This window comes from Ictidomys tridecemlineatus, chromosome 4 (genome assembly GCF_052094955.1).
Source record: "Ictidomys tridecemlineatus isolate mIctTri1 chromosome 4, mIctTri1.hap1, whole genome shotgun sequence".
In the NCBI taxonomy this organism is placed as follows: Eukaryota; Metazoa; Chordata; class Mammalia; order Rodentia; family Sciuridae; genus Ictidomys; species Ictidomys tridecemlineatus.
In genome coordinates, this window is record NC_135480.1 from 191,004,102 (window position 1) to 191,030,745 (window position 26,644).

Here is a 26,644-nt window from a genome sequence, read left to right on the forward strand (position 1 = left end):
AAGAATGCGCGAGTGTGTAAAATTGGTGCACAGTTGCACCCTCTAGGGTTCCTCTACCCTGAGGTTAAGAACTCAGGTTCAATGTAGGGGCGCCTGGCGGTAGTGGTAGCTGCGCGCGCCATCCAGCCGCCTGCAGGTTCTTGGGTACCCAGGCTGCCTCCCTCCTGGCAACCATGGGTGCTCTGCCCCCTTCAGGAAGCAGCACACAGTTCTGCGGCTCCCTCCCCCGCTCCGGTTTGGGACTTTTCCTAAAGTTTGTTGAAACCAGACACCTTGCTCCACCGAGCCCGCGTGCAGCCACGGTTTAAAAGGCCGCCTTCAGCGTCCCCTCCCCGCCCCCAGCGGAGACTTCAAAAGGCCCAGCGGGCGCCGCGGCCCCAGCACCTATGAGCCGCCCCCAGCTCCCGGAGCTCGCGCCGGAGCCCGAGGACGCAGAGCGGCTCAAGTTCGAGCGCAGGCGGACCGGGCAGGCTGCGCAGTCCCGCGCGCCCATGCCCCTCCCGGTGCCGCTGCGCTCCGCGCGCCCGCGCCCCGTTTAGGGAAGGGGACAACCCACCCCCGCCCCCCGCGCCCGAGCTCGGGGCTGCGGGGACCCATGAATACAAATGCCGTTAGGCGCCCGTGGAAGGACCGACCGGCCAGCCTCGCACTTAGGGACACAGTAAGTGCCTGGGGACTCCTGTAGCGCTAGGAGTATTGGTGTGTGTGCGTAAAGGTGCGCGCGTATGCAGAGGTGGGTACAAGCCTGGGACGTGAGTGTGTGTGTATGTGTGTGTGTGTGCGTGCATGAGTGTGGTGGACACTTGTGGAGGGGTGTGCGTGTATGTGTGTGCACTTGGTTGGGTACATGGTCTGTATGTGCACGTGGGAGTGTGTATGTGCGGTGTGCGCGCTGATGTGTACGTTGAGGAGGATATGGACAGCACAGGGTGTATTTAAGTGAGTGCAAACACTCCTGTGCACGAGTGTGCGCTGAATCCAGACATCCCAGGGTGTTTTTTTACGTGAGCCTAAGTTGCATGGCTGCATACCTGCATGTGAATGAGTGTGAGCGTGTATCTGAATTTGGTGTGTGTGTGTGTGTGTGTGTGTGTGTGTGTGTGTGTGTGTGTGTGTGTGTTTTCGTCTGCCCAAAGAGGTGGAGGTGGGGGTGGGGATTAGTCTCAGTGCTGGCCTGGGGTTGGGGATGTGAGAATCTACCCGCGGCGGGCAAAGCCGTGCAGCTCCGCGCTCCAGTGTGGGATCCCAGGGTGTCCACTCCACTCTGGGGGATTAAATCCCCGTTTCTGACCGAGCTGCAGAGGAGAGGAGGGTGAGCAAACACAAACACGCCCACCCACCACGTTCTTTCTCCCGGGAACTCAGAATCTGGTGAAGCAATCTTTTTGGTGGGTGTCGGGGGGTGAAAACACTGGTTGTTGTGGGAGTCTGGACTCCAAGTCCTGTTCCCAGTTCTGTCCTAGAAACTCTGAGATTCTTTCAGGAGTTGAATCTATCCCCTTTCTTCCACCAAACCGCCCCGTAGATTTGAGGACCTGCAGTCTCACAGGTCAGAAATTCCTAATCCAGGTTCTGCCGTCAATCATTGTGCAGCCTTGGGCGATCCCTTGTTTCGGTGAATCTGTTTCCCCATCTTTACAAGGAGGAGGGGGCTGGTGTCCCAGCGGGGCCGTGGCGGGCCGGCTGAGGCTGTGTCCCTGGCCGCGGCCGGCAGGGGGCAGCAGGGGGCAGCAGAGGGCGGCCCGGCGCGGGGAGGGGGAAGGTGGAGAGCTGCCGCGGGCCGAGACTTTAAATCGCCTTCATTTCCCCCAAATCCTTCCTTTTCCTCTCCTCCCCCAGGCCGGCGGGGAGGCAGCTTCCACCGCCCTCCGCGCGCCCTCGCCCGGCCTTGCTCTGCCTCCAGAGACCGCCAGCAGCCCGCCTCCAAAAGTTTGATCATCTCCCTCTTTTTCTTGCTTCTTCCTTTTCCGTGGAAGCAGAAAAAGAGCGAGGCAGGGGCGAGCGCTGCGCCCGGACTCCTGGGACCATGGGCCTGGCGCGGGCGCCCGCGGGGCCCCGGCCGCGCTGCCCGCCTGCTGGAGCGCCCCTAGGCGCGGGGCTGCGCTGGGGGCGCGGGGGCCGCGCGCTCTGAGCCGGCCTGGCGCGGCGGGGCCGGGGGCTGGCGGCCCCATGGGGCGCGCCCACACTTGCCCCCCGGGCTCGGGAGCATGAAGTAGGGGCCTGCCATGGGAGCGGGATCCGCGCTGGGGGCCCAAGGCACAGCGGTGGCGGTGGCACGCGGGGGGTGAGTACGAGCTCGGGGACGCCCCCTCCCCAGCTTCCTGCTGCTAGGATCTGGAGAGGGCTGGGGTTCCCCGCCGCGCCGGACGCTTCCAGCGGAACGTCAGCTTCCTGTCCCTTCCTGCTTCTCCTCGAGGCGGGACTCCAGGGGTTAACAGGGGCTGCTCTCCCAGCCGGGCGAGGGTTGGCGAGCACTGCCTGCCCTGCAGCGCCGGGCTCTGCTGCCGGGTCCCTATGGGGCGGGGACCAGCCCGGAGGGTCGGTGTGGAGCCAACTGGGGGTGGGTGGTGGTGCGGGGAGCGCCCAGGAGGAGACCTGCAGAGTGGGAACTTTGGGGACACTTGGGGGAGGAGAGGATCTCTGTTCGGGGCGGTCTCGGTGTGTTCCAGTGGCTCGGTATCTGCATGTCCGAGTCCGTACGTCTCTGGTTCCATCGGTTCTTGTGAGGCTGTGGACACGTTTCTCGGTCTCCGGGTCCGGGGGCTCTGCTCCCGACTCAGTGTCTGTGTGGCTCTGCACGTCCCGGCGTTTCTGGAAGGGTGTGTGTGTGTGTGTGTGTGTGTGTGTGTGTGTCTGGGTGTCTGTTTCTCAGCTTCTCGGGGGAGCACTTAGTTCCTGTCCTTCTCCCGAGTGCGAGAGAGAAAGTGAGAGCCGGCGTGTCAGAGCAGAAAGGGCCCTGGAAGATCACCAAATCCAGCCTCTTGTACAGATGGGGACCGAGGCCAGAGGAGGGCAGGGAATCTCCGAGGCGGGGCTGAGCACAGCTGGCACCCAGGGGCTGGGATTCCCAGCTTGTGCAGAAGTTTTTGGAGAGAGCGAGGGGGTGTGCAAGGGCGAGTCGCTTCGTGTGGGTGTGTGTGGGAGTGAGCGAGGCTGGGAGCAGCCCTGGGCCCTGTGGGCTGGGGCTCAAACACAGTCTTTCCATCCTGCAGGACCCAAAGGGCTCTCCCAGGAGGCTGGTCAGGGCTGTAGCCCCGCCCCGGCCCGCCATGCCCCGCCCCTCTGAGTTGGAATCAGGGGGGATGATGCCCCCCCTTCTTCCCCATGTCCTGGAAAAAGCTGGCTGGTTGAGATTCCCCCACCCCCACCGCAACACACGCACACAGCCCCAGTGAGCGCGGTGCTGACTCATTTTCTCCAGAAGACCTTGAGCCAGGGCAGATGCCAGCGGTTGGGCAGAGAAATTGTGCCAGGCAAGCACCCTAGCACCCAGCCCAAGCTTTGGGCAAATGGGCCGTCACACTGCTTTGAGGCCAGCTCCTACCTCCCCCTGTCTCCCTGGCTGTGGGTCCTGTGCCTTTTGACTCTAGTGTGCCTCCCAGCTTTGCTCCCCCACCGGTCACCAGAGTGAGCACCATGACATCCCCGCCCCCTGCTTGTCTGCCTTTCCTCTCTGCACTCAGAGCATGTTCCCTTCCTCTGCTTCTGTAAGCCCTGCGGTCCCTCCACAGTCTCACCAGCCTCAAAATGTCACCCGTTTTCTCTGCCCTTCCTGAGAACACTTTCCCTATTATTTTGTTGGCCAATCTGCTCCCCCATCTCTGCATCGGGGATCCTCTGATGCCCTCACTGCCTGGCCTGGCATGGGGAAGTACCAGCCCTTGGGTGGTGGAGGGTGGTAGGGAAGCCTCCCGGGCTAACTTCAGGGGGGCTTGCAACCGTGAGCTTGGGCAAGCCTCTCACCTCTCTGATCCACGAAGGGGCATGCCCATCTCCAGCTGGCAGGGCTTGGGGATGGCTACCGACAATGTTCTTGTAAAAGAGCTCAGAACAGCGCCTGACATGGAGTAAGTCCTCAAAAATGGCAGCTGTTATTTGTGTTACTACTCACTTCTTGAATGAGTGTGTGAGTCAATGGGAAAGTTCTGGGCTGCATCCTGTCCAGACTGATGACCTGTCTGTGTGCCCATGGAGGCGGTGTAAGGTATGGAGAAAGGACTTTGGGTGTGGCCATTTGGGCACACAAGGTCTGGCTGTGCCACGGAGGCAGGCAGGATGGCCACCCCCTTGCCACTCCATGGCTCCCAGCTGACCCGCGGGAGTAGTGTCCACAGGGCCGCCTTCTTGCTGGGTCTGAGCTCTGAGCTTCCCGGGAATGTTAAGCTGGGGTGGATCTCTGGGTCCTGTGCGTGTCCAGGTGACAAGGACAGAAGAAGGACCGTCCAGACAGGGTACAGGTTCTGGTTGCCTCATTGTCCAGGAGCAGTCATGATGGGTGGGCTGCAGGGGGGTGGCAAGGGACAGGAACAGCTGGGTGCCCTTCTTGGGGCCCCTTTCTTGTGGCTGTGCTTAGGGCCACCTCCTGTCCTCCCTGGCCCCTGCACTTGAGTCTTCCCGACATCCTGGAGCCCGGGTTTCGCTGAGCCAGGGCCCACAGGCGGTGGTGGAAACAGAAGTCTGCTAGAACACAGCCCGAGCCAGCGCCGGCACCAGCCTTATTCTCAGTAGCTAAACAGGATTGGAACCGGAGGGAAGAAGCAGCAGGGCCTCTGGGAGCCAACTTTCCAGGCCCGGAGCTTACTTACTAGATGGTTTGTTGGCTTCCCTGGCTACGTCTCTTGCTCCTGTTGGTGAAGGCAGGGACTGTGGTCTTTGGCACGCAGGAAGGCCCCACAGGCCTCCAGTTTCTTCTCCTCTGGAGACTGTCCAGTGGGGTCTGTGGCTTTAGGCAAGTCGTTTCTCCTCTCAGGGGATAGGAGTCTGGCCCCTGGGTGATCTTTAAGGACCCTCTCCCATTCAAATGTGCTCTACCCTTGGGGAGTCGTGGGTCGGTGCACCCATCGAGCAGGGCAGTGTGTTTGCGGAGGTGAATGAATGGGCGGCCGGTCTGCAGGCTAGAGGCCACGATGTTAGCCAAAGAGGAGATTCCATTCCATCCTCCTGAGTCTTGTTTCTCCTGAGCTTGGAGGATTTAAAATCTTTCCCTCCGGTTTCTTCTCTAGCACTCTAAAGAGTCATCGTCTTGCCTTAGCCACACCAGAGCGATCCATCGGGGAGGACATGAGTGTCCCTGAGCTCCTCTCTCCTGCCTGGCCTCTCTTTGTCAGCCTGGGAAACATTCTGAGGAGGGAGGATGTGGCAGGGCACAGGGAAGGACGTCCGGAGTAAGGGCCGGTGCACGGAGAGTCCAGGAGAAGAAGGGGCTTGGAGGGACAGTGACAGAGACGAAGGGGTGGCAGGGACTCAGAAAGGCAAAGAAGAGCAATGTCCTTTGAGAAGGCATTCTCAGGACAAATGAGTTCCCGGGTCCTCTGGCCTGGGGGGCTGCAGGATGGCAGCCAGTGTGGGTACTGCTTTGCTGCAGGACTTCTCAGAGCCTTTGGTGTGCGGGCGCGCCACGGGGGCTGTCGAGACCAGGATGCAGGGGACAGCTCTTCCCCGTCCATCTGGCCACAGTATCCTGGAGGGTGTCCCTGGTAGGAATCAGTAGTGAAGAAGGAGTTAGGTGCGGAGCAGCCTTGACGGGGAGGTGCCTGTCCCCGCGTCCCCACCTTGGTCTTCTCCAGTGCCAAATTAAACAACATCTCTTGGGAAGTTCTGGGTCAGTGCAGGCTCTGGCCACTGTGATCCTTCCCAGCACCAATGAGGCTGCCGTTGGCTTGGCGTGGGAGGTCTGCAGGGGGTTACCCTGCCCTTCTCACCTGGCACCTGGGCACTCTGACCTTTACCATTGCCCTGGTGAGCCCGAGGGCAGGCCATGCAGTGGGGGAGGGGGCTGGGAAAGCCAGAGCAGAGCCGGACGAAGGTGCTGGGAGGACCCTTCAAGGCCCAGAGCCCCGTGATTCCAGCTGATCTTCATTCATCCCGTGAGAATGCACTGGACACTTCCCATGTGTCTGCCAGGCGTGGACGAGGGAACAGGCCAGCTCACTCTGCCCTTGGGGGACGTCTTCTAGGAAGGGAAGTGGACAGTGGTGACCAAGTACTTGATGTGGGTGTGGTGTGACTCAGAGAGCACAGCAAGTTGGGAGCTAATGGACGTGTGGGAACTGACCAGGCAGAGAGCAGGGTCCAGCTGATGGAGCAGGATGTGCAAAGGGACCATCATCAGCACCTGGGAGCTGTTCCAGCCGGCTTGCGGGCAAATGAGTTTTCTCCAAGTAAGGGAAGTGCCAATTCAGCATGATTTAAATAATAATGGGATTATTGCTTCCCATGTTAAGAGGCCCCCAAGGAAGAGCAATGCTAGGGTTGGTTAATTCAGCATCTCAACGCGTTATTTTCCATTCTGCTATCCTCATCTGTACACGAGGCTTGTTAGCTCACATGTGCAAAATGGCTGCAACAACTCCAAGTCGGATGTCCTCACTCAATGACATACAAAGGCTAGAAGAAAACCTCTTTGTCCTTTTGAAGAGCTTTCCCGAGCTTCCTGACAGGACCGCTCCCATCTCATTGGCCACATTTGAGTAATATATGCATGCCATTCCCAGGATTGGCTTAGGCTTGTCCAGATTCATCTGGAGTCCTCTGAAGTCCGTGTCCACATGTGACTGCAGGATGGAGGGATGGCTGTGGGTGGAGAAGCACCAGTGTCTTCCAAAGCGCCCTGGTTATGGTTGCCGTTGATGGGAATCACTATTAAATTTGAGAGTAGGGAAAACTAATGGAGGCTGAGCTTATTTTCCAAAGGACCCAGGGTCCGGGGCATCGGACGGCCATTCTGGCAGGCTGGATTCCTGGATTTTGGGGCTCCCCAGCTGCACACCATCCTAGCTGGAAATGGACCCTGGTCTGCCCACCCAGCCTTGGTCCTCCCCACCCACCTGGCCCAGCTCTCTCTGCCTACATCCTGGCCATCTCTGGCCACGTGCCGCCCTCCCCTCTGCCCACCTGGGGATCAGATACCCTGAGTGGCTTCAGGTGTCACCGGTGGCTGCTGGCACAGGAAGGTGAAATCAGATGTTGCCTCTGCCTGTCTTGGCAGGAGCCCCTGAGCAGACCTGTAGCTCTCCTGGCCTCAGTGCAGGGCTGGCGGCGGAGGGGGGGGAGAGGGGGGATGGCCTTTGTGACTATCGACAGGCTGAGCCCTTAACATGCGGGCACTGAGTTCATCCTCATGCCTGCCTAGGAGAGAGAGGGGATGGGGACAACCTAGGCTCAGGGGCTGAATGACTCGCCCTGGGGTCACCCATCGAGAAGCCCCAGGGCCCAGTGTGCACCTGGTTCAGCCTCCTGCCTCCTGGTTTCCCATGTTCCATCTGCATAAGTCAGTGGGCAGCTGCCTTTCCCAGTGCTGGGCCTGGGAAAGGGGTCTCTCTCTCCCCTGCCCTTGATGGTCAGTGGCCACTCAAATGGTCAAGTCGGGCCTTCCCACTTGACCTTCCTTTCTGCTGTGGCTCCGTCGCCCGTTGGCAGGGGCCTTTGGCAGGGTCTCAAGATCATGAGGCCGTAGAGATATGGAGACTGAGGCCCAGAGTGGGGAGGGACGGGCTCCTGGTTGCTCAGTGCACCCGCTCTGAGCTGGTCCCTGGGTCTCCTGCCACCCAGCGCAAGTCCTCCTGCCCCATGACCTTGGCTTAGCTGTCTGTGGAGCTGGTGGGGGCGTTGATACCCTGCAGGCAGGTCCTGCTCCAGAGCCTGGGCCCAGGGACCTGGGGGCTTAGGTGGCACCTCTACAGGGGAGCCCTGGGTGGCACGAGGGCTGGGCCACCGGCTCCCTGCCGGGTCTGGCGGAGGGCGAAAGCTGACTGTGTGTGCTGTCTGCTGTCCCTAGGGGCTTTCTCTTCGCCTGGATCTTAGTCTGGTCTGCCTGTCACCTGGCCTCCACCCAAGGAGCTCCTGAAGGTAATTCTCTCTTCTCTTTGTCCAGGGGAGACAAAGGAGGGCGGAAGGGGCCTGAGGACTCAGGGGCTGCCGGCATCCGTGCCCCTGATTGGGACTGTGTCTCGGTTCTCCCTCAGGAGACGGGGTCACTCACAGGCACATTCTCTTTCATGACCCACGGGGCTTTGCAAGGGGTAGGGGAGGCCATGGTCACGGCCCTGTCTGGGGCAGATCTCTATGAGGCACTTTGGTTTATGAGCCTCAGGTGCCCCTCTCTGTCCAGTGGGTACACTCAGGAGACAGTAAGTGCACAACTGCCATCTCTCAGCCTGGAATCCCACCCTCTGCTTCCCGTGAGATCCTCCCTTCCCGCCTGTCGCTGAGGAGCTGTTCAGGGGACCAGGGCGGCAGTGGGCCGGCTACACAGCTGCCCACGGAAATCGAAACCTTTCCCACATCTGTTTGTCAAGCAGCCACAAAGCCTCTTAAAATAGCTGCCCTTCCCCCTCCTCCACGCCCGCCTGTGTTCTGGGGCAGGCAGCGGGCACTCCGGGAGTCCCCGTGGCCTGACCTGGCCACTGGGCAGGGATTGGGCCCTTGGGAGGGAGGTCCATGCCCGGAAGAGACTAATACCGGGCAGCAACATTTGTGCAAATGTCATATTTTCCAAGCTTGCTGTTTCCCCCACAAAGTAGGTGAACAGCTGTCCAGAGTCCTGAGTCAGGCTCCGAGGGGCCTGGGGAGCGGCCGGAGCTGTGTGGAGCCAGGTTTATGTAATAAAGGGATCTTGCTGGGGCCAGCTGGCCGGGCCCTTCCATCTTGGCCTTGGGCTGAATTCATTCCCTGTCCCCCGTCTCTTCCCCCCTGACGGGATTCTGGAAGTGACTCTACTCTGCCTTCCAGTGAATCTGGGCGGCTCCAGAGTAGTCGAGCCGAGTGGCTAAGAACAGAGACCCCGGGGTCAGGGGCCCTGGGTTCCAGCCCCAGATGTGCCTTTGATAAGCTGTTTGCTCTCGGGCAAGTGATTCCATCTAACCCGGCTATGGAGCGGGGAGGGTAAAGGGTCCACCTTCACAGGTTGTTGGGTCAGTTGAGAAAACACGCATGGAAAGCATTTACCATTTTTAAAAATGATTTTGTTCATCCCAAGAGTTTGGACCAGCATTGCCCTTTCCTCTCTGCAGTGGCCAGAGATTCATTGTAACTCCGGTCTCAGAGTTTGAGACTTTGTCCCTTAGCTATAGAAGGTCTTTGGGGGTCCTGGAGACAGGCTGCTCTTTGGCTTTGAAACTCACCTGGAGAGGACAAGAAGGAACGCCTCCTGCAGGCTGCCTTCCCTGGCCAGCTGTGGTCCTCTGGGCCGTGGGCTTTGTGTGTGGGGAGGGACGCACTGCACGGGGCTGTCACCGTGGGACTGGGGAGGGGTGAGGTGGCTTGCTGTCCCCCACCTCACCCCCACCCAGTGGCTGCTCCTGTTTTAAGTATTCCATGATGATAAGAGGGTTCCATTGCTTCAGACCTACAAGGTCCACCCCAAGCCGTGGTTTATGCCACCTTAGAGCCTGGGACAGGTGAAGGTGTGAGAAAGAAGGGAAGGAGACTGGAGGTGAAGAGCAGGCCCTTGAGTCCTGGGGAAGAACGGGGTCTTAAATCCAAGAGCTGTGCAGTCAGCCCGAGCTCTCCAGTTCTTCCTAGAACACCCTTGACCAGGGCACCGGCTCCAGGGCTGGTCCAGCTCCCGTGTGTTCCCGGCAGGGAAACTGAGGCCCAGGGGTCAGGAACAGACTGAGCAGAGTTACAGGATGGTGGGGAAGGTGGCCATTTCGTCCCTCCAGGAGCCCTAGGGTGAGGCACTCTGCCTGGGTCTTCAGCAGGGGCAACTGAGGCTCGGGGTCCGGGCTCCCAGCAGGTCTGGTCAGGTGCGTCTTGCTGCCTCTGGAGCCCACTACGGAACCCCGGGCAGTGCTGCCAGATCGGAGTTCTGTGTTCCACAGTGGCCCAGCCCTCCGCCCCCCACCCCACCCCTCCGTCCATCTCACGGTTGCTAACTGAGACCCGACTAAGTGCCCGGTGCTGGATCCCAGCCCCGACATGGCCTTCACACAGAGATGGGACAGCACACTTGGGCAGAGTCCCGAGGCCCTGACCCCGATGGAAATTCTGGAGGCAGCCTCCGCTTCCCCGCAGAGTCGGAGCTCGGGAGCCCGGGAGCCGGCTTCTGCAGATGCTGGCAGCTCAGCCAACTGCAGGAGATCAAGTGACCCGGGAGAGAGAAGGTCAGGAAGGCTTTCCATAAACATTCCGGAACCTTCCTTTCCCTCTGGCAAACCCCGCCAACGTAATTACGGGGCAGATGTGACCACAGTCAGATGTCCACAAGCTTCCCCAGAGGAGAGAGGTTGCAGGGATACCTGAGTCTTCCTGCTCTCTTCAAAGCCACGCTGGGGGAAGGGTCAGCGCACGTCACCTTTCTGATGGCCGAGGTCAGCTCCTCAGCCTGCCCCACCCACCCAGGCAGAGACCTCTGCAGGGGGGAAACTGAGACACTAAGGCCACAGGGTCGGGAAGTGGCAGGGCCGGGATTTGAACCGGGAGGTCTGTGTTTGCAGCTGTGATAGGGACGATGCAGCCTGACAAGGGGTCGCGGTGCGTGCCTGACAGCCCCAGTGCAGCGCCCTCGGCCCCTGGCAGGGGACAGCGCTGTGTTCAGATGTCCTCTCCCTTCTTCTCTCAGATGTGGACGTCCTCCAGCGGCTGGGCCTCAGCTGGACGAAGCCAGGGGGCGGCCGGAGCCCCGCGACCCCGGGGGTCATTCCGTTCCAGTCGGGCTTCATCTTCACGCAGAGGGCCCGGCTGCAGGCCCCCACAGCCGCCCTGGTCCCCGCGGCCCTGGGCGCGGAGCTGGCTCTGGTGCTGAGTCTCTGCTCCCACCGGGTGAACCACGCCTTTCTCTTCGCCGTCCGCAGCCGCAGGCATGAGCTGCAGCTGGGCCTGCAGTTCCTCCCCGGCAAGACCGTGGTCCACCTGGGGCCTCGGCGCTCCGTGGCCTTCGACCTGGACGTGCACGATGGTCGCTGGCACCACCTGGCCCTCGAGCTCCGTGGCCGCACGGTCACTCTGGTGACGGCCTGCGGGCAGCGCCGGGTGCCTGTCCCGCTGCCCTTCCACAGGGATCCCACGCTTGACCCTCAGGGCACCTTCCTCTTTGGGAAGATGAGCCCCCGCGCTGTCCAGTTCGAAGGGGCCCTCTGCCAGTTCAGTATCCACCCCGTGACACGGGTCGCTCACAATTACTGCGCCCACCTGAGGAAGCAGTGTGCACAGGCTGGCTTGGACTGGCCCCAGCTGCGACCCCTCTATCCCCAAGACTCCAGCAGACCCTTCACCTTCCAGAGTGACCTGGCCCTGCTAGGCCTGGCGAACTTGACCACTGCCACACCTGCCTTGGGCTCACGGCCAGCAGGCAGGGGGCCGGCAGTGACAGTGGCTCCCGCCAGGCCCACCCAACCCCAAAGAACTAGCCCCTCAGATCCTCGCCCGCGTGCCCCTGTGGGAGGCCCAGCCCGGACCCCACCGCCACCTGCCAAACGGTCAGGCAGTAAAGTCCCTCCCCACTTGCCCCCTGCCTCTTTGGCTGGCTCCACCAGAACTCACCCCGCGGCTTCCCAACCATGGCCAGTCACAGCCACCCAGGTCCCTAAGAGTCCCTCCACCAAGCCTTCCATCCTTTCTCCTTCAATTGCCCCTGAGAAAAGCCCTCATCCTACCCAGAAAGCCGCTCTGTCTTCATTCACTAAGACAGCTTCGCCCACCCAGAAGCCCGCGCCACCCACTCCCCGCCCAGCTCCTGTCAAAGTCCCCCATCCCACTGCGAAGCCGGCCCAGAGGAACCCTGTCGTGGCCCGGCCTCCGGCCCCCAGCACCCGGCCCCTGCCTCCCACTGCCCGTTCCACAGTAGCCCCGGCTGAGGCCAGGCCAGCCAGCCCTGCCAGGAGGCCAGCCTCTGCCCTCACCGCCACCCGCAGACCTCCGCCACCCACCAGCCCTGGCCCTCCCAGAGCAGCTCGGCCACCAGCCACGATGGTGGCTTCAGTCTTGGGCACTGGAACTCCCAGAACTGTACCCCCCACTCGCTTTCCTGGTTCCGTCTCCGCCGGAAGCAAGAAACCCACTGGATCAGAAACCTCCAAGAAAGCCGGACCCAAGAGCGGTCCCCAGAAGCCCGTCCCCCTCAGACCTGGGAAGGCAGCCGGGGATGTCCTGTTGAATGACCCGACCACCAGGGCCAGTCCCAGGCAGTCCCCGCCCAGTGGACAGACCACCCCGGCCCTGGTCTCGGCCCCCGTGGGAGTCCTGTCCTCCGGTGCCCGGCCCACGACGAGCAGCGGCTATTCCTTGGTTCACCTGGAGGGACCCACACCGTTCCCCCTGCTGATGGGGCTTCCAGGGCCCAAGGGAGACTGCGGCTTGCCGGTAAGTGTGGGTGGGGTGCGTGCTGCATCCCGAGGAGGGCAGAGGGCAGCTTGGTCAAGAGGCTGCTCCTGAGCAGGGCAGGGGAGCGGGGGTGGCAGAGTCGTCACTGGAACCCTGGGCGACTCCTCCGGGCCATGGGCTCCTTCTGCACATCCTGCTGCAGGTTCCTGTCCACTGAGCCAGACTCGGGTCTGAGGCCTTGCCCAGGTAGGGGCAGCCCTGAGCTCTGGTTGGCTCAGGTCGGAGGTCTTTCTATGCTGACCTGTGCAAAGGTCTAGTGGCTTCAGGAAGGCCATTGACCTCTTGGCCCCGGGTCCGGCCGAGCGAGCTGGGTGAGCAGCAGGCTCTGCGGCAGCCTGGGAGTTGGGGGCAGAGGTCAGCTGTGAGTAGCTCTGGCTGTGTTTGGTTTGGCACGTGCGGTATGCTTTACTAAGTGACTAGTATTTTAAAACCGTGAGAGATGTCTTATAAAAGTCTTGGGGACCAATTTCTCTTGGAAAGTGGGTGGTCGAGGGACCCATGGGCGGCCCTGTTAGATAGGACAAACCTTCTGTCACCGAGGCTCCCCACTCCTCCCACTTGAGCCAGCAGACCAGGCCTGTCACCCATCACGACCAGCTGTCTGGCCAGTACCTGTGGGCATTTGCTCTGCAGGCCCTGCTAGCGGAGCTGGGGCTGAGGGAGGTCAGCGGGGGCCGGAGCGCACAGGAAGGGATGAGGGAGAGCATTCCGTGTGCGGGAGATGGTCTCAGGGTCGCTGCCTCTGGCTTGCCGGGACCGTCTCCAGGGGCAACGACCTTCCCGCAGCTGGAGGCCAATTCCTCCGGGTGGGGAATGGTGGGATGGAGTTTCCAGAAGACTCGGGCCTGTTCTGTCCTCCTCCTTCCTTGGAGATGGCCTCCAGTCGGTGGCCTCCACCCTCCCCCCCAGAGTGGGGTCTCCCCCTGGGCTGTGTTGGAAGTCAGGGCTCCCTACCAGGTGGAGACAGTGGCCGGCGCGGGGACTTCCCAGGCCTTGCAAACACACTTAATGAGTTTTAATAATCATTAGGAATAATATTTATTCAGCCTGTCTCCAAGGGGACAGAGCGTCCGCCTTTATTATAACCATATTGTCGACCGTATGGAACGCGACGCATTGCAATGCGGTTATGTCAACGTGCCTGGGAGCTCCGCGTTCTGAACTTGGCAGTGGAGGGAGGGGAGAGTGAGGAACTCCTCATCCCCAGGCCAAGCAGCCCGCCTCTGGCCCCGGCCGCCCTGGGCACCGACACCTCAGCTTCCCGGGCTGCAGTGAGGTCAGAAGCGGGTGAACTGTTCCCTTCAACAGCACATCGGGAGGCCCAGGGTTCCTGCTCTGGCCACACAGCATGTCCCAGCTCAGTGGAGGAGGCCAGCTCTCCCCCCCAAGGCCACATGAGGTATGGAGCAAGGGAGGCCAGGTCTAGCTGAGCAGAACTGGAATAGGAACTTTTTTTTTGGTATAGAATCTGGCTCTGGGGCCTATTTTAGGCTCAATTTGTTGTTTTACCCTGGGGCTTAGGGCTTTGGGTCACCTTCTGCTAAACCTCCTCTTGAGCTTCTCCTTCATCAAAGCAGGTACTGGATCAACCTGGTCCGTGGACAGATGCTTAGGGATTATTCAGTGCATCCTCTAACTTAGGCAGGTGCAGAGGTAGGAGACTATGCCCAGAGAGGGCCCGGACTTGCTCAAGGCTACACAGCCCATAAGAGGGTCAGACTCTCCACTGGGAAACCAGTGCGTTCCATCCCTCTCCCTGTGTCCTCTTGGGGCTCCGGGTCACATCAGGGCTTCACAGGTGGGTCAGGCCTCCTCCTTGGCCTCAGAGGAAGGGCTCCGAATCCACAGAATGTTCTGCTTTGGTAGTGAGTCAAGTTGCTGAGCCACTTCCTCCTGCCCAGCGTCTCCTGGCCCCTGGTGGAAGCCAGTCAAGGGAAAGGGAGTGTTGCTGATCCCTGTCTGACGGGTGGGTGAGCCGGGGAGGGAGAGATGGAGGACCTGGCCGGGAGGCCCAGAAGGTTCCCGTGGGAGCTGGGAGCTCTGGTTCTGCCCCTCTCCAAGGTCCTCCTGCCCCTCCCATCCTGACCACAAGGGCAGGAGGGAGGACATCAGCCCGCCTCGGTGCCACCCTTCTTTACACCCCGTGCTGCCCCATCCTCCTGCCCCTTGTGCTCCAGGAGGGACCAAGAAGCTTCTAGAATCTTGGTCCACCGTGTGGCAGGTGGCAAACAGCTCTCTCCTTCCCCCCAGATACCAGTGTCACCTTTGAGCAGTGATGTGACCTCCCCTTCTCTCTGTCCTCTCTCATCTTCTCCCCACCCCGGAGGGGGCCTTCAGGATCTAAGCAGCAGCAGGGTTTCCTTGTCCTGGCTCTGGGGACATGCAGACCTGGGTTCAAGTCCTGGCTCCACCTCCTCCTAGTGTGACTGGTCCACTCTGACCCTCGGTTTCTGTGGACGGCAGGATGATAGCTTCCACGTGCTGTGTTGGAGGTCAGCCTGGGGCCTGGCTGGGACACCACACAGGGAGCTGCAGCAGGGGGCAGCACACGGGGCCATCTCAGCTTGATTTCCAGAGTGACCTGGGAGTTCCTCCCCGTCCCAGGCTCAGTCTCCCCTGGGGAGTGTGCATGAGTGGGGGTCTAGGTGGGGTGCAGGGCTGCTGGCTGAGACCGGGCTGGGGTTCCCAGGGCCTGCAGGGCTGGTAGGGGCTCTGCGAGGTGCTCTGTGGGAGCCCAGGAGGGGGAGGGGGAAAACCTGGGCCCAGGTGAGCTGGGGGCAAGGGCAGTTCCCAGAGCTGCAGGGAAGCTCCCGGAAGCCCCACGGGGAGGGGGTGCCCTAGCCTCATTACCCATCGTCAGGCCTCTGGCATCTGAATGCACCTGCTCTTATTGCAGTGTCCCCTGGGGAGCCTGGGCTGGGGACCTCACGGCAGAGGCTCTGTAACCGTCCAAGAAACAAATGCATCCCCTCAAGGACCAGGTTGCCCCAACTCCTGGCCAGGCTCCTGGAGGTCACACAGAATCGCTTCCTGGGTGAGAGGCCGAGAGGACGGGGGAGCAGGCAGAACAGCCTGGCCGGGAGCTGCCCGCTGGCTTAGCCGTCCATCCGGTCTTCGCTGTGTTGATGGAGAGGCTTCTAGGGGTCTGGTGCGGTGGCAGTCACGTCCCCTGTCTGAGTCCCAGTTTCTGTCCATGTAAAACAGGGACACAGCGTGACTTACCCTTCAGGGTTCTGTGGCTTCAGTAAGAAGGGGTGTGGGGGGCACCCAGCGCCAGAACCTCCGCGCCCAGGGTCTGTCCGAGCTCCTGGACTTGTTTGCTGCTTCCTGTAACACCCCCACCCAAGGCCGCAGCCTCGGGTCCTCTTGGCGGCTCCTGGTTGGAAACTGGGGATAGATCTTGAGAAACTTCCCCCCTGCAAGGGCCCCAGGAGGTGGAGGCCTACTGTGTGCTGGGTGGTTTACTTGCTGGAGCACTGGCTGCAGGCCAGGCGCAGGGCTACCCGCAGAGGTTAGGAGGCTATTTACAGAGGTGCAGGCAGCTTGGGAGGAAGCTGGGTCCTACCTACAGGATGTGGTCCTGACACCCAGGCCTGACCGTCCCTGGGAGAGCTGACACCAGCCGCAGCGGAGCGCAGCAGGGGGAAATGACATGTTCCCTTCCCTGTCTCTGGACTTGCCTGGGTCTCCCATTGGCCCATCTGCTGGAGGCAAGGGGACCAGGGCCAGCTGGTGGGGGGTTGGCTCCCAGGGTCAGAATGGATCCGAGGGCAAAGGGAGAACAACCCACACACAGGGCGCCATCCCCACTTCACAGCTGAGCAAACCGAGGCCCAGAGGCCCCGGGAGACCAGGGACGCGCACGGGGCCACTCAGTGCTGGATTCCTACTGAGGAACTTGGACCCAGCTGTTCTTGGGAATAACCGTAAGCTCAGATGGTCTGAGGGGCTCTTGGAGACCTCCTGCCCACCCCGTCAGGTACAGACGCAGAGCCGAGACCGAGAGGGCCACATGGCAGAGAGCACGCCCCGGCCTGGACTCCGTCCCCGAATCCCAGGCCTGTAAACGGTCCCCTGGCCTGACAGCTGCCAGGGGAGGTGCCTGCCAGCACAGACTCGGCAAGGCCTGGCGGGCGGGCTGCTCAGCCGGACACAAGGGGGACTTGTTCCGAGGGATGGGCTTCCCCGGGCCTGGCTGTGGGAGGCCAGTACCCTGGGGGAGGCCCGGAGGGGGCCATTTGCGTGCACCCAGAGAGCCCAGGTCTCCTCCCCCTCCCCCAGGCGGCCCACAGCCCCCGCTGTCCGCCCCCTCAGCCCTGGGCCCTCTCAGAGGCCCTGTTGTTTGCGGTGTGGAGTGGAAAATCCCACCCCGGCCCGTGAATCATCCGGAGCCACCCGCTCAGGCTTCAGGCCCTGGAAAGTAGCGGCAGCATGTTCCGCTGTGTGCAGAACAGGCAGGGGCTGGGCCAGGGCCGAGGGGCCCCGGGGGGTGGGGTCCGCCCTCGCAGGCCGCGAACAAAGTGAGCACTAACAGGGGCGCTCGGGCCTGCGGACAGCTGTGGCCCTGGCCCTGGCGGTGGGTGGAGGGCTCGGCAGGCCCGCAGCGGGGGCCGGCGCTGCCATGTCAGGGAGCTGGGCTGTGAGCTGACATCACCAGGCTGGCCCCGGGTCCTGAGTGGCACTCGGAGTCTGCTCTGCAGATGTTGTGGGTGAGGTCAGACTCTAGCCTGGATGCCCCCGTTTCTGGGGCAGAACAGATGCCAAGAGGGAGTGTCCAGGCCTTTGAGCTATGGCCGCCCCGTAGCCGGAACTGCCCCTTCCTCTCTCCTCTGGCCCTTGACCTTCTCCTCGAGGTGGAAATGATTTGACTGTTCTTGTCTCTACCTGGCCCCCAGAGCTCAGGAAGTGCCTGTGTCTGGAAGGCTCTAGAATGTTCCTTTGCCAGATGAACACAGAGTGGGAGGGACCTCGTTAAGGCCACATACTTCATCAGAGACACACCTGATAGTGTTGCCCATGGTAGGAGAACAGGTCCAATGACCCCGGCTCTGCCTCTTGTTAGCTGTGTGACCTTAGACAAGTCACTTTGCCTCTCTGAGTCCCTCTCTGGTTTCTTATCCATTGAAAGGGTATTGTATACTTCCAGCCATGCTTAGCTGTATCCTCCAGTGATTTCTTTTATTTCTGGGTCATCTGGGAGAACTGGGCCAAGAACAGTCTTCTAAGGAGGGACATCTTTGGCTTTCTCTCCAAAACAGAGGCAGTAGTGGGGGAGGGGGGCAATTAAACTTTCGAGCGGGCCAGTTCCAGGAGTGTGCCTAACAGAAATAACTCATTTTCTGAGCTTTCACTGCGTGCCAGGCACCAGGATTAGCACGTTTTATAGATTATCTGCGGGTAGGTGCTACCACGATCCTCATCTGACACTTTGAGAAGCGAGCCTGGGAGACTGGAAGGAGCTTCCCCCAAACCGCGCAGCTGGGAAGGGGTGCTGCCCAACGTGAGCCTAGGACCCCCACACTGCACTCTGCTTCCTGCACCCAAGCCAGCTTGGGGGGACCGGAGGGTGGACTGGCCGGATCCCAAGCCCTTGGGACCCGCCTGGGTGTGGGACTAGAGTCCGTCCTCCCAGCCCCGGGGGCCGGCTTGGTTGGAGGAACCCAGAGGTGCAGTGGCTGCTGGGACTCCTCGGTGACCGGGCAGCAGCTTTTCCTCCCTCCCCTGGGGCTCCTGCCCAGGGACCGCGGGCCTTGGTGCCCGTAGCTGCCCGTCTGGATCTCTCTGGGTTTTATTCAGGGGCCGACAAGCACATGGTGCTCCCAGGCCAGGCCAGCCGGGCTGCCCAGCGTGAGATCAGGATTAATTACCACCAGAGCGGGCTGAGTTCTCAACGCGGCCCATTTTAACTCTGGGCAGGAAACCTGGAATCTCGCTGATGGTTATTTGAAACAAATGAATTCCCCAGGCCTCACACATCCTCGAAAGCCTGGCTTCCTTCGAAGGCTTCAGGCCCAGTTCATCACACCAGGCACCGCAGTTAATGCTCGTTGGCTCCTCGGGGTGGACGGGGCAGGAGTGATTGGACCCATTTTAAAGGGGAACATTGGAGACTCAGGTGGACGGGATTGCATAGAGTACCCGGCTCTGAAAATCAGGAGTAGAAGGAAGCTGAGTCGGCTCGCCTCCTCCCTCTCTGTGGGAATGGAAGGGAGGTGAGGGCCGACAGGTGCGCATCTTAAATGCCCAACTTGCCTTCTTTCTCTTTTGGGAAATGAGGAGCCATTAAATGTTGTTGAGCAAGGGAGTGGCTTGGGAAAGGGAGTGAGGCTGTGTGGAGGACAGAGTGGAGGCAGGCAGGCCGCAGGCGCTGTTGCAGGGGCCACGGTAAAGGGTGGACATGGTGGGACACTCCAGTGCCAGTATGTACCACACACTGCACTAGACACGGACAGTCTCATCATCCTTGAAACAGCCCATGTGGGGTGTGTGGTTCCTTCTCCAGGCACAGGCTGGTTACCATATTTCACCATGGAGTCATTGCCACTGCGTTAGTACGTGTTCACAGATATTCCACGCATCCTCATCTTGCACCAAAGTTTAGTAATAAATGATTTTTAAGTAATACTAGCACAAGCTTTAAATTGGTTTTGGTACCCAGGATTGAACCCAGGGGCACTTAACCATGGAGCCACATCCCAAGCCCTTTTTATTTTTTATTTTGATAAGGTCTCACTAAGTTGCTTAGGATGAGGCTGGCCTTGAACTTGCGATCCTCCTGCTTCAGCCTCCTGAGTCACGGGGATTACAGGCATCACTGTACCCAACTAGAACAATTTTTTTTTTTTTTAAAAAGAAGTTTCACCTAATGTCGCACCCCACTTTTTTGCAAAAATAAAGAAGAGCCATAAAATCTGCAACAACTATGTGGTGATATGTGGTACTGTGCCTAACTTTGCTACTAGATGATGGGGGGTTTAAACCCTGTGTGTGTAAGCTCACGGTCTCTCCAGGGTGCAAGAATGCTTGGTGTGACCTTGGCCAAGTCCCTAGTCTGCTTTGGCTCTGCAGAGAACTTGGCTGAACTCTGAGGTTTCTTGCTGTTTTATTTAATCAAACATTTGGCTGAGCCCTGGGGAAGGAGAGATGACTCAGATCCCATTAGTTTTTTATTTTGAGGAGACCATGATGTGGTGGGAGAAACGGGCTTCTAGGCAGATATTTCCTCAAGTAACACAGTGCTCTTTAAAGGGGAGGGGAGGGGACTTGGGGAAGGGGTTAGGGAAGCCCCCGGAGCCAGCTGGGTGACAAGGAACAAGGGCTTCCAAGACGGGGGAGGCGTGGTAGCTTTTCTGAAAGGCCTGGAAGACCCAGGAGTGTGAGTTCCTCCGGGCGGTGACCTCAGGGACCCTCCCCGGGGCCACAGGTTTCTATGCCCAGAGCTGATTGGTGCCCTTCCTGGCTGCCACTTGGCCCTGTCTGACACTGTCTTCTTGTCTCTTCAGGGTCCCCCTGGGCTGCCTGGACTACCTGGACCTCCCGGCACACGGGGACCTCGGGTGAGTGATCACACGCTGTCCTTTGGATCTCTGGGTGGCTCTCTGGCCTGTGTCTTCCTGCCCCCCACCCCCCACCCCAGTCCCAGCTTGCTGTGTCTCCTCAGGCCCTTCCCCGTCCCTCCCTCTCCACCCCCTGCTTTCCACTGTGGGCATGGCGGGGGCCTGGGGCTCCCGGGGCTGCTCTGTGGACCGACATGGCATGGGACAGCAGTGACCGCTCAGGGCCTCAGCTGCCCACTTTGGGCCTCACCCCTTGCAGCCTGAGGTGGGGAAGGGGCTCCTGAAGACCATCTCCCTGAGCTGACGGGCTTCGGTGTTTATTGGGGAGGATGTGACAGCTGCGTGTGTCTTCCCATTTCTCCAGGGCCATCCTGGGATAGGGATGTTGACACGTCAACACGTCAACTGGATGTGCCCTGCCAGGGAGGGGCTGGGCTCCCCGTCCTGGGAGGGGGGTTGGAGGACAGCTGGGCTGAGCTGCGGGGCTGATAGGAGCTGGCCCAAGCCTCAGAGTGACAACAGCACCTCTGCCTGGGCCCTGCATGTCATTTATGGTGCCTGTTTGACCCCCACCCGCAGCCCCGACCCTTGGTCACTCACATCTTAGGGACCAGAAAAACCAAACAGCGTCTCTCCAATCCAGACCTGGAGTCTAGCCTCTTATTCATGTTCTGGGACACTTGGAGGACCCTTAAGAGGGAAGCCTGCCCCTTTCTGAGGGACAGGGACCAATGGCATCGCGTCTGTGTCAGGCTGAATCAGCCTTTCCCACGCTGGGTGCCTGGTGAGGCCCTGGCAGAGGTAGCGGCCTGGGGCATATTTTTAGCGCTGGTTCTGGTTATGCAATTACTGGAGCCTCGTTCCCTGCAGACCTGGCCCTGTGCTGTCTGGGCCCAGGGCTCTGGAATCTGCTGTCTGAAGCCACATTTCCTCTTGGCTTTGGCACTTCCAGGAAGCACATGCCCAGAGCTGAGGACACACAGGTGTCATGGGCCCTGCCAGCCGTAGGATCTCATAGTCTGGACCAGCATGAGGCCCCTTGACCTTGCCCTCTAGGCCCCGGCAGTTTGCCCTCCCCCCCCCCCCCCGTTCCCAAGCTCTCCCTGGGGCCTCCAGCCCCTCACCTCTGCTTGGACCCTCCTCTGTACCCGGCAGCCCTCCTTTGCAAGCGGCTCCTCCAGTTATGGCTGAGATCCAATGCCACCTCCTTTTCTGAAGACTGTCCCCTCCCCAGAGTTTCTGCAGCCATGTACCTGCCGCCCCGGATGACACGGATCACGCTCTAAAAACTCTCCTTGACCCTGAGCTCTTTGCTTAGAGGCATGATCTCACTGCAGTTTCCTGAGCCTCTGAGGAGTAGGTTCCCAGGTCATCCCCCGTCTGAGAAATCCAAGGCTTGAGAGCTTCAGCCGCTTTCAACGAAGTGAGAGTACATGCCAGAGCCGGGTTGAGCCGGGCAGTCTGACCCGGGCGCCGTTTTCTATCTATTGGAGTGAGCTCCCCAGGTTGGAGACAGGCCTGATTTTCCCCTCTGTCTTCCACGGTGCCCGGCCGAGGGGGTGGGAGAGGGGCTGGGAAAATGGTTGGAAAGCCTTCCACCCTGGAAGTCAAGAGCATTTTCTCCCCGAAGCTGTGGGATCTTAGGCCAATCCCATTCCTCTCTTTGGCCTCAGTTTCCCTGTGGGTGAACCCTGGGGTCACGGGAAGGCCTGCCCACAGTCCCGCCCAGACCCGGGCGATGACCGTTGCTGTGCCTCTGGCTCTGGCCGTCCACCCCCACCATCCTGTTTCTATGCTGGAAATTCCATAGATCAGAAAATTCCAAAGATAATAGAAAGCTGCCTTCAGCAACCCCAAGGCTGCCCTGCACAGACGGCAGGCCTGGGCCTCGGGAGGGACGGGGTCTTATCTGAGGTCACCTGCACCTTCCCATCTCCATGAACTCCCCCAGCCCTTCGAGGATGTGGGAGAATCCCTGAGCCCTCCCTGCACCCACTCCCTGGGCTGCGACATTTATAGAATCAGTCTGCTTGGCTTCCAGTCAACTATGGGCCTCGTCTCTCTGCAAGGCAGTGGCTGGAGAAGGCCCGGGGGGGGGGGGGCAGGGAAGCAGGAAGCCCCCACCTTCGCAGGCTGCAGATGGGGCAGCTGAGAGCTCCAGTCCCCCATCTGTGGGGCAGCTGGGGGCACAACTGAGGGGAGGCAGCCACTCCTGGCCCTGCAGGGCCCACCTTGGTCCCAGGGAAGGGAGCTGGGTGTCAGGGAGCCTCCCCAACCCCCCCCCCCCAGCCTGAGCTCTGCAGCCAGACCCAGGATCCCCCTGGGCTGAACATTGTAGGTTTTCCAGATTCCTTAGCGACCTCCCGGACCCAGTCATTCCCGGGAGAGATGGGAGACTGAGGCTGGGACCGGGAAGTCGCAGGCTGAGGACCAGGGCTTGCCACATCCGTGTTCCATCTGTGCGCCAGGATTCCGTGTTTGGTGGACTGGCGGGAGGGGGTGGGAGGGCTGGTCCTTGCAGGAGGGTCACACGTGGCAGTTAACCATTCCCCAGGCCGAGTGCACTCTGGACACTCTTCTTTCCTGAAGCCTTCAGAGAAGGGGAGGGTCCCAGTTCAGGCCTCAGGAAGAGGGAGGTGCCTCGGATGGAATGTGACCGGCTGCAGCTGGGGAGCGGGCCTCAGAGAGGAGGGAAGACGGCGAGTCTGTACGGCCACCCCGATGCACCAAGAAGGGCTGGGGTGAGGGCCTGTGTCACCCAGCCAGTGGGATCTGGGGACAGTAACCCCTCCAGGTGCCCCTTCCCACCCCCACTGCCCCAGACTGTTCTTGCTGGGCAGAGACCCCTGGTGTGGCCTGACTCTGAGGGCTTGTGTGGCTTTGCTGGAGGAAAGCAGCCAGGCTCCTGCTGGAGAAAGTGGACAGGACAGGAACCAGCTGCTGGGGGGACGCAGAGCTGCCCGGGAAGCTCCAGTGCTACGAATAACTGGGTCTGAGCACGAACACTCGAAACCCCACTCCCACAGGCCGCAGCTCTGCTCTGCAACCTTGACCGAAGCTCTTGGACTGTCTGGGTCCTGCTTCAGGGTCCCTGGAGGCCCTGCAGCCTCAGGGGAGCTCTGGCCATGTGCTGTGGCCACAGCGATGCACCCTTGTCCCAAAGAGGTCAGGTGCACCCTCTGTGAGCTCTGAACCCCAAAACCCCGTACAAAAGTCCAGCTGGAGTCCAAAGGGTGGAGAGGCCTCTTTAGGCTGGGGGAGGCCTTTGAGCCAGGTCTTGAAGGATGGGTCTGGTTCCGGTCAGAAAGGGTGGATGGGCAAGACGTGCGTGCCCCATGACGGGAAGGGTATGTCCAAGGTGGTGAGCAGAGCAGGACCGGGCATGTTGGAGAGAAGCAAATAGCTAAGTGTGGCGTGAGCTCGAGGAAACTGGGAAGGGCGGATGGGGCCAGGCCAAGAGGGTGTGGAGAGGCGGCAGAATCTAGAAGTTAAGGGCTTGCACTCAGAGGTCAAGGTCCAGCTCTGCCCAGTAGCAGCTGAGTGACCGAGACAGTTACAAACCTCTGTTAGCATTGACTTCCTCTCTCCAAAGTAATGCCACACGCGTTAATTGGAAAGGAGATAAGATCCGGGAGGTGCTCTTGCAGGGCTAGGCACGGAGGTGATTAGCCATGGCCACGTAGGCTTTAGCAGAAGATGTTCCTGGTGGTCAGAAGGAAGGTCCCAGACGTTGTTGGAGGTGGGACCGCTTTCTGTTTTCTCTCACCTTTTGTTTCTTTCCCCTTTCAGGGTCCCCCTGGGCCTTATGGCAACCCCGGCCTGCCCGGTCCTCCTGGAGCCAAAGTGAGTATTTCTGTGGGGCCTGGAGAGTGGCCATGGAGTGGGGGCCGGGGCTGGGACCGTGTTGGGGTGCTTCCTAAGGACCTCTGGTGGAGGGGCTGCAGGGTCTTGCAGGGGATTCTCACCCAGGCCAGAGACACCCTGAGCCTTCCCAGTGCTGGCCCAGTACTTGTCTGGGGGCCCTGTACTTGTTTGGGGACCCAGTGAGAAGTCAGGAGCTTGGCTTCCGGCTGGGGGACAGGGCGTGAGGAATCAGCTGGGCCTGGGGCCTCCAGGGGCGCAGGCAGAGAGGCAGAGCTGTGAGCAGTGCAGGTTTCACAGGGTATGAGATACACTCTGGGGGGGCGTGTCCGTTTTGGAGCTGGGGAGGGTGTATAAACATCGTGCTTTGGAAAGATCGCCGGATGCTAAGTGAGGGTGGCCGGGGAAAGGGGTGCCTTCCTAGTATTGGCCTGAGTGACTGAATCTGGAACCCAGCAGAAGGACCGAGATGATGTTGCATCTGGGAACCTGTCATCCAGCCAGCCAGGGGTCACTCATGGAGAGACATTCTGGAACTCACTCGGGAGATGGAGCCAGGGTAGGGGGATGGGTTGGCAGAAGTGCCACCTCCCCCAGGGAGCCTTCCTAGAATACTCTGGTTTGTTTTTAGTGAGACCTTCGTGGCTGGGGCTCTTAGGATACAGGAAACCCTGGCTGCTGACCTCTGGCCTGTTCCTAGAGCTTGGGCAGGGGTCGTGTTGTCCAGGCGGCGTATGGAGTGAGCAGCTCGGAGTGCTAAGAAGAGAGATGGGCGGGAACAGCTAGGTCATGGGAAGAAAAGTCTCAGGAATGGCAGGAGATGGGGAGCGGGAGGGAAGAAGATGCAGAGTCTTGAAGTTCAGAGAACAGCTTCTGTGCTGAGGGAGGGTCCCGGGCGCCAGGCCAGGAAGAGCTGCGGGGCTCTGCTCAGGGGCCTCTGGGCCTGCCTGTGTCCACTGTGGCGGGGCCAGGTGAAGAGCGCCCCTGGGCTTTGGTTGGCTCAGGCCCGAGGTCCTGCTTTGCTAATGCAACTAACTGCAGAGGTCAGAGACGGAAGGAGAGCCTTTAGCTGGCCCCAGGAGGGCGAGCCGCCCAGCATCCTCCCAGGCTGCGCTCTCCGCCTCAGGAGCAGGCGCCTCCGCCCATCAGCTTGTCTGCTGTGGACAAAGCCACATATAAGTAGCCCTGGATGCTCGGATCCAAGCCGCCTGCATCCTGGGCAGAGCCCTTGTCCAGAGCTGCCATGGGGTGCAGCAGGCTTGGTCCCTGTTGGTCTGTGACCCTGGCCAGGCTGGGCTGAGACCCCTCCTTAGAAGGTGAGTGACGGGGCTCTCAGCTGTCCTGTGTCCAGCTGCTGTCTGGGGAGCTCTGGGTTCCAATAAGGCAAACAGCGATGATGACCCCCCATCACCTTCCACTGAAGCCTTACTATGTGCAGGACTGGGCCCACACTCCACCTGGCTTGTCCCATTTGATCCCCCACAAAGACCCAGAGATAGAGTGTGGGGTCCTGTACCCATTTATAAGCTGAGACCCAGACACATTAAAACCCTGTCTAGACTGGGCACGGTGGTGTACGCCTGTAATCCCAGCGACTGGGGAGGCAGAGGCAGGAGGATCGAGAGTTCAAAGCCAGCCTCAGCCACTTAGCAAGGCCCTAAGCAACTCAGCGAGACCCTGTCTCTCAAAAAAATACAAAACAGGGCTGGGCATGTGGCTCAGTGGTTAAGCTCCCCTGGTTCTATCCTAGTACCAAAAAACAACAACAAAAAAACCCTGTCCAGGAACCTGTCCCCGTGGGTCAGGGGGAAAGATGGGAGAGAGAGGAGACGTCTGCTTCCCTGAGGTCATGGGCGTCTCAACACGCTGACGGTCAGCAGCTGTTTAAATTGCTGTTCTGTGTGGGGCTGCTCCCCCTGCTTCCAGGCTGACCCTTTGCTTTTGACCCTGACCCTGGCAGCCGACGTCCCGTCTGCTCCTCCCTCTGGCCAACCTCTGAGCACTGCAGGCCTCAGCACCAGGCTCGCAGCAGCCCACTCCAGCCTGCTGACAGACGTGCCACGGCAGGAAGGGGCCTGCCGCCAGCTTTTTCTCCACTGGAGAAGCAGCTCGGAGTGTGGCCACTGAGGCTGGTCCCTAGCAGGTGAGCTCTGCTACCGCCTGGAGCTGGGACCTGTGGACTTAGACTCAGGGACAGGACTCCAGCTTCATTGGCTGAGCCCCAAGGTCATTCCTTGCTAACTCAATTGCAAAGGTCAAGTGGCTTCATGCAAGCCATTGATGGACTGTCCCCAGGCCATAGAGAGAGTGAGTGTCAAGCAATGTGTGTGTCACAGAAGAGTTTCAGAGAATGCACTGGAATCAGTTGCTGTTTCTCCCACGGGGACTTGGATGAAATGCCAAGTGGATGTAAGTAAGGGTCATGCCCTTGCCTGGACACTTGACCCTGAGCCCTGCAGCGAGCAGAGGTGGCCCCAGGCCAGACCAGGGTGGGAGGCCCAGGCTGTCCTTGATGTGAAGGTGGCATGACCAGGATAGGTTAAAGCAGAGGGTCTCCCTGGATGGAATGGTGGCTTGGCCGAGGCTGAATGAGTGTCACGTATCTGCATGGGTGGGATTCTGCCGAGGGTCCTTGTTATTCACCAGAGCCTTTGGGCGGTGACCTGGTGGGGCTGTAGAGCTGGCCT

General features: G+C 60.4%; 1 protein-coding gene across 10 annotated transcripts in view; it reads left to right on the forward strand.

The window, feature by feature from the left end:
* Window positions 1-590: 590 nt before the first annotated feature.
* Col27a1 (collagen type XXVII alpha 1 chain) overlaps window positions 591-26,644 on the forward strand; it is a 121,373-nt gene continuing 95,319 nt past the window's right edge. For 5 of the 10 annotated variants that reach the window (XM_078048022.1, XM_078048024.1, XM_078048027.1 and 2 more), the window contains exons 1-5: window positions 2,109-2,284; window positions 7,997-8,067; window positions 10,781-12,519; window positions 20,043-20,096; window positions 23,886-23,939. In XM_078048022.1, the coding sequence (XP_077904148.1) occupies window positions 2,226-2,284; window positions 7,997-8,067; window positions 10,781-12,519; window positions 20,043-20,096; window positions 23,886-23,939 (1,977 nt within the window). In that variant the 5' untranslated portion in view covers window positions 2,109-2,225. Of the gene's footprint in view, window positions 662-1,745; window positions 2,285-7,996; window positions 8,068-10,780; window positions 12,520-20,042; window positions 20,097-23,885; window positions 23,940-26,644 lie in introns of those variants that run through there. The other 5 variants (XR_013438254.1, XR_013438255.1, XM_078048023.1 and 2 more) reach the window with 4 other exon arrangements.